General features: G+C 38.4%; 1 protein-coding gene across 1 annotated transcript in view; it reads right to left on the bottom strand.

Moving 5' to 3' along the window:
- The window catches only part of TNNI3K (TNNI3 interacting kinase), a 169,827-nt gene that overhangs the window by 120,075 nt on the left and 35,982 nt on the right, over nt 1–13,770 (bottom strand). The window contains exons 6-9 of the mRNA XM_065408995.1: nt 11,782–11,880; nt 9,714–9,852; nt 337–481; nt 146–250 (exon numbers count right to left, since the gene is read on the bottom strand). Coding sequence (XP_065265067.1) covers nt 146–250; nt 337–481; nt 9,714–9,852; nt 11,782–11,880 — 488 coding nt within the window. The remainder of the gene's footprint in view (nt 1–145; nt 251–336; nt 482–9,713; nt 9,853–11,781; nt 11,881–13,770) is intronic.

Genomic DNA, 13,770 nt, shown 5'->3' with positions numbered 1-13,770 from the left:
GATTCCCTTGGTCAGAAAAAGGAAAAGAAGCAATGCTTTATACAGCTGTTGATGAACTTCCAACATCTCTCTCATGCCTGCTATTACCATCTGGTTCTGCCTCTTTTCTCTTTCTCTATTGACAATGGTGTTTAAAATGTCCTACCTGTGAAAAGCTGTTTCACTGAATATATTTTCCTTAGTCAGACTTTCTGTTCCTGACAGCTGGATTATTTCCTTGACAACTTCAAACTTTCCATTGTAACAAGCACTGAAGACAAAGTCAGCAAAGTGTTATTGATAATGCTATGAATCACACCAATGCAATGCAAAGCAATGCTTCTGTGCATTACTCACAGGTGTAAAGGTGTGTCTCCATAAATATTGGCCACATGGGGCTGAACTTCAAAATTGCTTTGGAGTAGGAACTTCACTATTTCATGATGTCCAAATCGAGAACAGAAGTGTAGAGGAACATGGTCTTCATTGTCCTGAGCATTCACTGTCATTTGAATCAGACAGAGGAAAGTGAACTGTTTATACTCACTTTTTCAGAGAGAGAGAGAGAGAGAGAGAGAGAGAGTTTGCGCATGCACACTATGAAATCCCAAGACAGTTAATTGATGAAATATTTATGGACCTGCTCCTGCTCCACTGAAGTTAATGGGAGCTTTTCCATTGACTTCAATGGATGCAGGATCAGACTATGTAATCTGACACTGTTCATAATAAATCACCAAGGCCAATTATTCAGGATGTAATTAGTTATTGCAACAGTAGATTTACTGAATCTTTCAATAAAGTTTTCAGTGAAGAAAAGAGGGAGGTATTAATGAATTAGTGGCCCTTAGAAAGTGGATTACTGCCAGTGTATTAACAATGTGAAACAAAACTATGATCCAAAGACATTAGGTATAAGAAAACAACCACCGGAGTTATTTCAAATGAGTGGAACAAAATTCATTCACTAAAAAAATCAGGAAGAAAACCTTTCATTGCTGTTCTCTGGAGTGGAAATCCAGAGTTATTTTTAAATAATATATTAGACTCCTTAAGTACCAGCATTAGAACCATGGAACCAGGAGCAGTTACAGAGTGACAGAAAAAAAATCAAAACAGATGTACAAGAGACACAAGTAAGGATATAATGTTTCATGCGCATTAATAAAAATCATGTATAAAAAGCAAACAAAGAAACAAGGTATTTCCCTCTTCTGGATTTCCCAAGTTTTCCCCTTTCCCTTATGGCTATGTTTTAGGCCTCAGTCCTGCAAAGTCTTAGAGTCATAGAGTTTAAGGCCAGAAGGGGCCACCTGAGCATCTAGTCTGACCTCCTGTATCACACAGGGTGCACTGGCACGCTAATCCTGAATCCCCAAATTAGACCAAAGACCACAGGAGACCAGACTATTATGAGCCACAAGCAGAGAACGGGAGGGACTGAGGTGCACCAGTGCCCTAGGCCCCCACAATAGCAGGGAAATGATTATGTGAGATACACCCAGATAATCCTGCCAAGTGACCTGCACCCACGCACTGCAGAGGAAGGTGAAAACCTCCCAAGGACATTGCCAATCAGACTGAGGAGAAAATTCCTTCCCACCCCCACATATGGTGATCAGTTAGACCCTGAGCATGTGAGCAAGAACTAGCCAAGCACTTGTGAGAGAAGACACTTGGCCACTTCAGAGCCCTGACCCTCCCACCTCCAATGTCCCATCTCTAGCCATGGCCATTCCTGATGCTTCAGAGGAAAGAGATTAAAAAAAAGAAAGAAAGGTACACACATTTAACTTTACACCCAGCAATGGTGCAAGATATGGAACTACTTCTTTGAGTGATGTTAAGCAGGTATGTAAATCTTTGGAGGATTGGGATAAGCAATTTTGAGGTTGGGACAGCCTCTCTCTCTGTCTCTTGTACATAATTATACATGGAAGACATACGACTCCATGAGAGTTTGGGATGGTTGCATTATTCTTGAAAGGCAATAACGTTTTATAGCAGTGTCATGGATTTTGTATGTGGTGGCATATATTTTACAAAAGATATAATCTACAAATGTTTTAGAAAGAATTTAAAAAAATGTATTGAGACAATTTCTTGTCTCCCTCCACCTGTAAAGCCAGTGGCCTTAGTTACCATGCAACTGTATAAGCCTGAGAAGGAAAGCAAAATTAAAATGAATTAATTTAAAATACCTCTAAACATAACTCAGATCCACCAAGGGTCCTGTTGTGATACCAATGCCCTAAACTTCTGTAGGATTATGATTTTCCAGTTTAATTAATATATTTTTCTAAAAAAAATGCTGGGGGGCAGATTGCACTAATTAGCAATTGGTGCACTTCAGAAGAGTTGGGGTGAAATCCTGGTCCCACTGAAGTCCATGGCAAAACTCCCATTGACTTGAATCAGGGCTTTGTTTCCGTTAGCACTCAAAAGATTAGCAAAAATGCTATTTTCACTGAAAGACAATATCCCACAAAATCTTCCTCCTGTAAATAGTAACTTCTACAGGGGAAGTTTCTTCCTAATCCTCTCAAATTAGCAGCTGGTTTCATACCCTGAAGTGTGAGGGTTTATATAAATTCTTTTTATCTAAAGCAGTGATACTCAAACTGAGGCTCGGGAGCCACAAATTACTTTTAATGCGTCTCCTATGGCTCTTCACAACACATGATATTAAAACACTGTGATTTAATTATTAACCAATCTAAGTTATTAACCGGCCAGGATGCTTTTACTATGTTATTAACCAATTGTAGAATACTTGGTCAGTCATTGTGTGTGTGTGTGTGTGTATACAAATTGTTTCATTTACAATTTATATACTGTACATAGTAAATTAATTTATATACTGTACATAGTAAATGAAACAATGAATTCACACTACTGTGGCTCTTTTGGGTAATGTTGATCGCTAATTCGGCTCCTGAACCACTGAGGTCTGAGTATCACTGATCTAAAGTAACTGTGGATGTTCACAGTACCCATATAAATTGTCCATCACCCTTTTGGAGCCAACAAGCTCTTGGCTTCAATGATATATTCTGGCAATAAGTTTCATGGGTTAGTTATGCATTGTGCAAAATCAGTATTAAGTTTGTTGCTTTTCAGTTCCATCAACTGTCCTTTTGTTTTCCTCTCTAGACCATTCATTATTTTGTATAGCTCTATTGTGTCACCTTTGAGTTCTTACTATTGTCACCTGTCATGGTGCCAGAGGCTAACTCATTTGGAACTAGCATAAATAAGAGGGAAATAAAATGTCAAAGTTCAACACTCCTAGAAGACTTTCTGTCTGATAAGCCCACCAAGTGACCTGAGAGGCAGGAGTACTTCCGCACATTCCAAACCACAACAAAGAGCAAGCACGGAGAGCGGTGAAGCAGAGCTTTGCACATTCATTTATGCCCTGGAGAGTGAAGCTGAAACTATTTATAAAGCATTTCCTTTTGCTGAGGTGGGAGATAAGAATAACGTTGACATTGTTTTTTAAAAAATGAAATGAGCATTTTCTTCCCAAAAGGAATGTAATAGACAAACAGGGACATATTCCCCAAGGGAGCAGAGGCCCAGAAAAAAGCATGAAAGCTTTCATAAGGTAATTATAGGAACAGGGAGTGCATTGTGATTTTGGCATCGGTAAGGAGGAATGTATAGAGATCTTCTAAGAGTTGGATCTTAAAAAAGGAACTTTTAGAAAAATCACAGCTAATGTCTGAACTAACCCTGGGACAGCTGGTGCCGCTGGCATGGCAGTCTGAGATAGCAAAATGCAAGTCAGACTGCAAGAAAATAGTAGATGCATGGTAAATAAAGAAGAAAAGAATAAATTCCAATTGGGGAAAAAGAGAAGCACCATAAAAAATTACCTTTCAGACCATCAAATAACCTGGGCAGAAATATGACAGGTATGGCAATTGCCAACTAGCAGAATCAAGAAAAAGAAGCCAAGGAAATAGCCCAAGTGAGGCTTTCCTGTTTACAGGAATCTGTATTCAGAAACAAGCAGGCTTGTCCTGTTAATCTTAAAATCTGATATCTAATTTCAACTTGACTTTAATTGACAGAGGTGATTGTGATTTGCAGAGAGACTTTTAAGAAGATGAGCCACAACCGAGGATAATGTTCAGTAGTCTGAAGGGGCAGATAAGTTTCCTAGGTTAATTAAAAACCCATAGGACCTACACAGGCAATGAATACATGTTTGACAACCACTGCAGCAGTCTACTAGATCAAACCATGGTCACTGATATGGGCTTCATAAAAGGCAGAAGAAAAAAAATTGCATTATACCGGTGTGAAGACAATGGACATACTTGTCTACTAGCTATTGATTACTTTTCTAGATTTGTAGAGATTCTACTTACTATACCCACTAGGTTGCAAAACAGATAAAAGGCATCTTTTCTCATTTTGGAGGAATAGTCACCCATAACAGACCACAATCTGCCAATTTAGAGTTCCAAGCTTTTGAGAAACAATGATTTCAAGAATATTACTTCCAGCTCCCACCACTCTCAAGGGAATAGAATCTAAAAGAGAGCATTATAAAAAATAAACCTGAATCTTGCCTCCATGTTCTGCTGAGTTAATAGGGAAACCCCCATATCAGGCACCACAGTAAGACAGTTCAGCTGGTTGAGTCCAAAGTTAAGAATAAAATTGTCAAACTCAGAGGCAAATCTTCAACCTAAGTGGCCCTGTTTAAAGGATGTGAAGCTGAGAAACAATAAATATAAAAGGTCTCAGTCTTTCTTCTTCAACCATCAGAATGAATATCAAAGTTTATCCAATCTTAAATTAGGAGACCCAGTCTTGATAATCCTGGAGACAGAATAAAATTGGACAGCACCAGCTGTTGTTGTAGGGCATAGTTGCACCAATATTCCACATGAGTCTTCATTCTGCACCCAAGGGAGACTACTGATCAAGATACTCAGCAGCATGGAAGAAACAGGTGGCATCTTCAGATGGTTCCAAACCCAGCAGAATTGCTATATGACTCTACTTGAAATGTTCCTTTAGTGAATGGAGATAATGCCATTGAGAAGAACCTGAAGACTATTAAACTGGAGTCTACAATCCTAGAATTTGATCAGCTAAATGAATCAGCTGGACAAAACTCTCTTGAAGAGATGTGTTGTGTTTCTTTCAATCTGTAGCAGAAAGAGAGGCAGCAGGGAGATGAGGAAAATTCTAGGAAGAAGTTCTACAGTGAAACATGATGTGTGTGTGTGTTATTTTAGGGATAATTCTCTCTTCTTATTCTAAGAAAGTTCTTTTTCAGTGTTAAAAGAAAGTGATTCTTTACCATTGTCACATGACAGAAGGATCAAGTTACATGAATAGTAGCATTGACTGACACGAAGAAGTGTTTGTGGGATCTGATCCAAAATCAGCATGTTTTGTATTGTAACCTAATAATAAAGAATTTACTACTATCATACAGTTTTATTTGGATTATTTAAAATGGAACTTACTGAGATACTATATAATGCAAACAGGTAAAAATAATGAATGCATAAATAATACTAACAGCATATTAAAATAATGGGAGCACAGTGGGAGTGAAAAGAGGAGGGAAAGATAAAAACGTGACAAAACATACAAAAATGAGATTTTTCATGCTAAACAAATCAAGGTCAGCAATTAGATGTTTTCAATATTAAGGGAATTTCAAGTGATAATAGTTCATAAAGGTAAATTAACTTTTAAAATGTATTAGTGGCCTAAAATAAATTGAGAGTTTATAACAATCTGATCAAAATGCACTGCCACTGTCTTGGTAGGGCCACAATATTTAAGAAGAATGTTTTATTTATCTGGTTATTCTACTAACAGTTCCTTTCCAATAGCGTTCATATTGCATATTAGGGAATTCCATGTAAACAAACTATAGGACTAGCATTTGGAGAAAGAGTGCACTGTGCTTGCAGCCTATTGGTTACAATATAAAATACATGAATAATGCATTTGTGTATTTCCTTTTATATATCTTTGTGATGGGGATGAAGTACACTGGCACACCCTGGATTTAGTTAATGTTAGTAAAGTTTGGCCATACTTTGACCTTTTCATTATGTTGCAGTGGTCACTGCTTTTCTTTCTCTATTTCAGAGACATGAGAGATAGGAATTGAATGTACAACCAGTCAATATATATTAAAATGAATAGGTCAAACTCATGAAACATATTGCTGAATTTCAGAGCATGTTTTCAGATTCCTTTGGCTAATTTTATATCATAAATTATTTTCATGCTTAAATGTTTATGAGGTCTTCCTCTGTTGCCATGGTGATTTCAAGTTTCAAAATGTGCTACTTTGGGGTAAGACATTTTCAGCTTTCTTTGCTTTTTCTATTGAGGAATGTACAGATTTTAAAACAAATAATCTTGAATGGGGCCCTAATTTCCTCTTCTTTTGGAATAAATTAACTAAGTGATGATAAGCCTTTTACAGCCTTGTATGGTGAATGCACATCTCTTCTCCTCTCCCTCTTCCCCTTTATTATAATTATATTGCTTCAGTGCGCACATATCAAGACTTAAATATCAAGGGCTCACTGTTCAAAAAAATACTTACAAATCTGCGTCATGCTGTTTCCACATTTTTTCCTAATGAGCGAGTAGGAGGGATGTAATACATTCATGACTCTCAGAGAACATGTTAAATTTATACTCCCAGATACCAGTAAGTAGGAGGAGTGTGGGTGCAGACACAGTTACGGTGTAACTTGCAGAACAGGTCTATGACACGGTGGAAATCATGTATATGAATGATGCTGCTTTTGGCACCACTGGTTTTGGAGCTGTGCACAGAAAACCTGAGTCCCGGGTGAAATGATCAAAGGAAAAAGACATATGGACTGTTGCCTGTTGAACGGTGTGGTTATTTAGCAAAGGATAGTATATTGATAGATATGAGAGCGAGAGCGATATTAGAATAGATACAGATATACCCACACACATATATAGACCCCAATTCAGGACAACATTTCTATTCCGAACAGCACTGAATCATGTGCTTAACTCTAAGCATGTGCTCATAATCCATTGAAGTCAATGGAACTTATGCATATGTTTAAGTGCTGTCATGAATAGGGATGGATTTCAGCACAAGCTCATGTGCTTTCCTGGATTTAGAATTTAGGCCATTTACTGCAGGCTTGAGAATGCTGTACTCACACATACAAAACTCTCACAATGACCACCTCCCACTGAAATCAACTGAAAGATTCCCATTGACTTCAATAGGCATTGGATCAGGAATTGAATAAGGATTGCAAGACTGGGAATTTTATATGATTTTCAAATATGGATAGATGGAATCATTTTTATGCTTTGTGTGATGTGCTCCATTGTGTTAATTAATGACTAGCTATGAATATTGATTGGCAGAAGACATCGAATGGGGTTCTAGATTGTGAGACTGAATTAGAATAATTTTGATAACTTTGTTCTTACTATAATATGTAGGATTCTTGTAGCAAATGCCAATTGCCCCTGTCCCCTTCTGTTTTGCTTTTAATTAGGTCTCTCGAGGTCACATGGAGATTGTCTCCCTGGACAAATTCCTGACCCAACAGAAATCAATGGAAGTTTTCCCACTGACTTGTATGGGGCCAGGAATTTATGCAGTGTATTTGGGATATAAGTGTGTTAACAGTAGTAATATTAAAGTCAATAGCTTTATTAAAAATAAGTACTTTTTTCAGACCATATGCTGTCATTTTTTGAAAGCTCTTTTTTTGTCCTATATCTGAAGATGAGAAATATCCCTTTCAGTAGCTTGAATATAGGGCTGTGTCCAATTTGTCGACAAGAACATTTCACATACATTTTTTAGCTAGTTAATTACAAGTTTTAGTATTTATAATATTTTTCAAGGTGGCTACAGATACACACACAAGTATCTATCACATGAGTATCACAAAGACAGATATGTAATAGAGGCATCCTCAAGATAAATTGCAGAGTTGTGATGAATTGCAATATCCAATTGCAGTATCCAATATATTGTAGTTATCACGTACCTTTGACTGTCTCACCCACACTCTGCTCACCACTTAAACTGTCTAACTTCCTCAAAAATCAGCCTACCAGAAAAATGCATACGTCTCTTTCTCCCTCCCAAAATTGTCCAGAAGAGGCAGTAGTCGGTCCTGCTCAGATACCAGGATTAAGATTCAACATCTCATAATTCTGCAGAGCTAGACATGGGAGCTTTATGCTCTCGGCAAGAGCAGAGTCCCCCTCAAAGAGACACAGCACTTGCTTCTAGCAGTGGAAGGTCCCAGGATGGCGAGGATGCCACAACAATTTTATGTGTAGAAAAGCTAGCTTAGGTTATTTTAGAAGAGGTTTTACAAGTGTATTATTTATAGTACTCCTCTCCCCACAGGCCCTTTACAAACAGACTCCTGGGACAAGCCTCTCCTTTCCTCCCACGTGACACTAAGCTCAGGAAATGAGGGAGGTGGGAGTGGGGTAATGAAGATGTCATTAAGCCACTTTTGTGTCTGCTGAGTTTTCAGCTTTAGGGCTGTTCTAATTAATGCTTAGCTGCAACAGCCCCCTAGCAGCTGTTCCACAATGGAGAACAGTTGGAGCAGAGCAGTACTCTGCCCATGCAACCTCTCCCACCCCAAGTATGTCCCACCCCAACAAAGGTTTGGAGGGGGATTGATATAGAGTCATTTTCCTGTCTCTGCACTGTAGGGAACCTCCTCACACAGGGAGTTTTACCGGGAGCCTTTTTTGATAAGTTTTGTGCCCTTTATGTTATTGAAGCTGTATAAAGGAGCTGAAATAGAACAGCAAATCCAGTCCATGGTAACTAAAGCACATGGTTTTACAACTAATGGGATGAAAGAAACCCTGACATATATTTCTACAACACAATTTTTTTCTTTTGCTTAATCTATGGCATATACAGAATATATAATGATGTGGAATTGTGTAGCAATTTCATTGGCATTAGCTTGGTGTGACCTGTAAAACTCATTCAGAGATTCTGAAATTGGGAATAATGCAAACATTTATGCCGATAAACCTTTACACTGTTCCACCCGGTCATGTATTAAACACACACAGACACACAAACTTATATTACACTGAAAATTTTATAATGAATAATGCATTACAAAAATTCCATTTTTCTTTTTCTGTTCACAAATTGTGTGTGAACAGATTATGGTTTCCTCAATATTATTACTTGAAAATATTTACCACATAATTTCTACTTAATATCCTTCATCTGTAGCTCGTTCACTAACAGTTTATTGTGGGTATTTGATATTCAAAATCTGAATTGTTTAGATTGGACACATACATCACACGGTTTCTTTCTATTCTCCGGTTGGACCAGCATATCTCTTAGAAACAAATCTCCACTGTGAGTACTTGTGATTATGAATTTCAAATTTGTTTCCTCCTGATATTCTCCAGCATTCACTTGCAACTCATTGTTTCTATGAGCACTTTTGCCAATGAGCTAATTCTCTAGCTTATTCATGAGAAGCCAACACAAAGAGGGCAGAAACATAGACAAAGCATATTTAGAATATGACAGAATTTTTTTTGCACTAGTCACCAACTTCAATACACAAACACACATGCACACACCATATCAGAAAGCAAAATCCAAGGCTTGTGCAAAGTATGTGTCAGCATTTGACATTATATACAAAATATAATTTTAATGTGCTTTTAAAATCTTCCCTTACCATCTGCCTTGCTGCCCTCTTCCATCAAGAGTTTTGCAATATTAAGAAACCCTTTGGCAGAAGCTAAGTGGAGGGGCCTGTCTCCAACTTCCCCGCTCACATTCACATCAGCACCAAACTTCAGCAAGAGGTGGGTAACCTAAATATTTCATCAATGTAAATTAGATCATCAAGTGAAAACAAACAATTCAATGAAACCAAAACATAAGAATGGCCATATTGGGTCAGACCAAAGTCCATCTAGCCCAGTATCCTGTCTTCCGACAGTGGCCAATGCCAGGTGCCCCAGAGGGAATGAACAGAACAGGTAATTATCAAGTAAGTGATCCATTACCTGTCACCCATTCCCAGCTTCTGGCAAACAAAGGCTAGGGACACCATCCCTGCCCATCCTGGCTAATAGCCATTGATGGACCTATCCTCCAGGAACTTATCTAGTTCTTTTTTGAACCCTGTTATAGTCTTGGTCTTCGCAACATCCTCTGGCAAGGAGTTCCACAGGTTGACTTTGCGTTATGTGAAGAAATACTTCCTTTTATTTGTTTTAAACCTGCTACCAATTAATTTCATTTGGTAATCCCTAGTTCTTGTGTTAAAGTTTACTCTGTATTGGATTGCTTAACATCTTGAGTGAGAAAGCTCTATTTTTTGAAATTAAAACTGGGTTATATAAGTATATATAATTTATTTTCATTAAACTCATTATAAATTCCATTTGTAAGTTATATATCTATAAAATATTACATTGTTCGCTAGCAAATGTGAGTTCATTTTTTAAAATGATATGGATAGCAAGGAGTTGGGGAAAAGACACACTTATTTGTTTAACTGACCTAGTCAGCATAATAAAGTAGATGTCCTTAACATCCATAAATTAGCTATGTCAGAGCCGTAGCTTCCTTCAGAAAGTAGAGTCCCTTATCACAAAAGCACCATATGCATTTTAGCATAATTTCACAAGACTGTGACTATTTGTTCAAAAGTGGTTCACGGGAAATAAGCAAACTAATCTCTCAGCCCAACATGTAAAGAGTTTCTTACTATTACTGGATGATGAGGTGAATATATAAAAAAGGAGGGTGCAGGAATGCATGCTTTGTGCACATCCTTACTGTTATTGAACCATAGAAGTATAGCGTTTTCAATCATCTGTTCTCTTGGAGTCTGTCCTTTCAAAAGCATTTTCCTGGGAATGACTCTCCAACGCACTCTAAGTAAACGTCAGTGAAATGAAAAATATACTCTACCTAGAGGTCATGCTTTGAAACTCTGAAAATGTCCCAGCATATGCATGTTTCCAGGATAAGAAAGGCACTGGGACTGACTCACATAAGCCAACACAGACACAAGGCTACTTTTGAACCAAAGGATCTCCTGCAGTGCAAACGAGTATATTGCCCTCTAAGCCACAGACACTTCTACATTAGCAAAGAGAAATGGGATTAGGAGGGTTTGATGATAACTTAGGGCCAAGGCTTCAGTGCTTTTTTAAAATTTCACTGCTGGTGAGAGTAAGACAAGCAAGATTTAGCCCTTTGCATCCACAACACGCTGGGTGAAATCCTGGCTCCATTGGATCCATTAGTTTTCCCATTAACTTCCATGGGGGCCGGATTTCACCCATTAAATCCAAGGTGCACCAATCCATTTGTTATTGAGTACTATGGGTCATTTATACACATTTCTGTAGAGGTATTTAAACTGATACACCTAATAGATACAAGGCAGCTTCAAGGTTCAGCATTGTATGAATTGTATCTCTGGGTGAGAAGCTCTTTTATAGGTTAGAAAAACTCTCTCTCATGAATGGCAACTAATTTCAAGTACTCTTTTGGGGGGTAGTAAATTTGGCTGGTGATCCTAGCAGTGGGTAGTTAAAACATGAATACCCACATTCCTATGAGCTTTCAAACACCTGAAAATGTCAGATATAGTTAAAGGCATAACTTAAGGATGTGAAAGCCTCTCTCTAGTAGGACCCTTCCAAATATAAAGACAGTAAACCTACATATGGCTCGTAGTGTGAGTGTACTCTTTCATCTTTGTCAGATTCTGCCCATTTAGTTACCTGTTCATGGCCATAGTATGCTGCAATGTGTAATGGGGTGAAAAACACTGCATCTTGAACATTGACATAAGCTCCATGCTGCAAAAGTATATCCACAGCCTAGAAGAAAAAGAAATAAAAGATTCCAATTAGAAGCTCTGTATGTGGTAACCTTATAATAAAATTCTATAACATTATGCCAAGAAAGAACAGACACCAACCTATAAAGGCGGAGAACTCCATACAGCATATAAAAGTGATTAACTTACAGTACTATAACTGAACACTGAATGTCACTGATGCCTTATAAATAACCTGAAAATGTATTTGCCAATAAAATGCCTGATTTGTGAAGGGAGAGGCCCAGAAATGACTGACTCAGAAGGCTCAAAATAGCCTTTAATTTTCTTTTAGGCTTCATGAACAAACACCAATAAACATATCACAGTTCTTAAAAATAAAATAAAATAGAATAAAATAAAATAAAATGACCCCTTTAAATGTAAATGCATGCAGGTAAATTCACAAGTATAATTCACTCAATGTGTAAAGACTTCAGTGTATTTTAGAAGATAATAGCCCTTAGACTTCAATAAATAACCAAAGTGGTTTCTTTCAAATTTTCACTCTCTTAGTCATTCTGGAGGCCAATGGTTTGGTCGAGCAGCTATTAATTTTGAAGCATTGGCCTTCTGAATAACTGTCAAAATGGAAATTTGAATTAAACCATTTTGGATTATTTATTGAAGCCTAAACACTGTTATTTTTTTGAAGCCCAAGGGTGTCTTTATACCCACTAAGGGTCTTGTGCCACAGATCATTTGCATAATTCTACATACAGTTTTATGGAATGCTATTGTTTTTCCATGTAGCCTGCATGTGAGTCTAATGATTGTGAAAGGTGCTGGAGTGACAGCCCTAGAAATTATCCACAGCATGGGGAGCAGCAGGGAAAACACATTCCAGCTCAACCTACCCATATGTCTCAATGGTGACATAAAGGGACCACCTCTAGTGAGGCGATGAGTGGATAGTGTCGATTCCACTGCTATTCACTCCTCCTCTCTGCTGACACTGCCAGCGATGGTCCCAATTAGTGCCAGACATGATGAATCATGTGTGATGTGGGCTCCTGTCAACTAGTAACTGGACTGAGACCACCAATTCATTTCACATGGGCAACAAAGAGGCCAGTCATTTGAATCTGTCACTCACAAGTACTGACGGAACTAAGACCTGTTACTAAGCAACGTTAGTGTTCAGGGATTATTTCTTTAGACTATTTAAATTGAAAAAAATATTTTGTCAATGTGCTTCACTGAGTGAATTTTCTGTGTAAAGCCCTTTCCATACCACACTTAATGCGTTTTCCCTTATGTTTAATTGTAAGCAGAGTCAGGCTAAGCTCTACCCTGACATCTGGTGGTGAACTATGGCGAGGGTTGAAAAGAACTTCAGGGGCTGATCTTGTTTGCATAGGCACACCCACCCGCCTAGCCTGGGACAACAACAATTGAAAGTGGTTACTTTGGCTGGTGTGGGATCCCCAGTTTCTCTGTTATTGGGGCAGGAAGAATAAAGTGTTGTTACCCTGATTCTGTGAATCAAGGCCAGTGGAACTGTTGTATGACAGAGGGACTCACCAGTAACTAAGTAGCACTTGCTAGACAAGGGGCATGTGTTACAAAACCCAGTGAATTGAGAGAGGTTGGGGACAGGTATGTGTACCTGGTGGCATGGGCCCCTTTTGAGGGCCTGGAACACCAATTGAAATATCTCCCCCTCTCACCACTGTTGAATAGCAGAGCTAAGTTTGCTTCCATTAGGAGTCTAGCTAGAAGTTGCTGAACTGAATTCACTTTGGGCCAATGGTGCACCAGCACTGGGGCTCCCCTACTACAAGCTGAAATCACTAAAAGAGCTAAAATTGCTGAGCTGAGATCACTGAGTGCTGTGTTAACAGTGGGGGAGCCTGAAGATATATTGCTAAGCAGCTGGCAGAGCCGAGCA

Source organism: Emys orbicularis, chromosome 8, assembly GCF_028017835.1.
Source record: "Emys orbicularis isolate rEmyOrb1 chromosome 8, rEmyOrb1.hap1, whole genome shotgun sequence".
In the NCBI taxonomy this organism is placed as follows: Eukaryota; Metazoa; Chordata; order Testudines; family Emydidae; genus Emys; species Emys orbicularis.
This window is presented reverse-complemented; position numbering and strand designations above follow the sequence as displayed.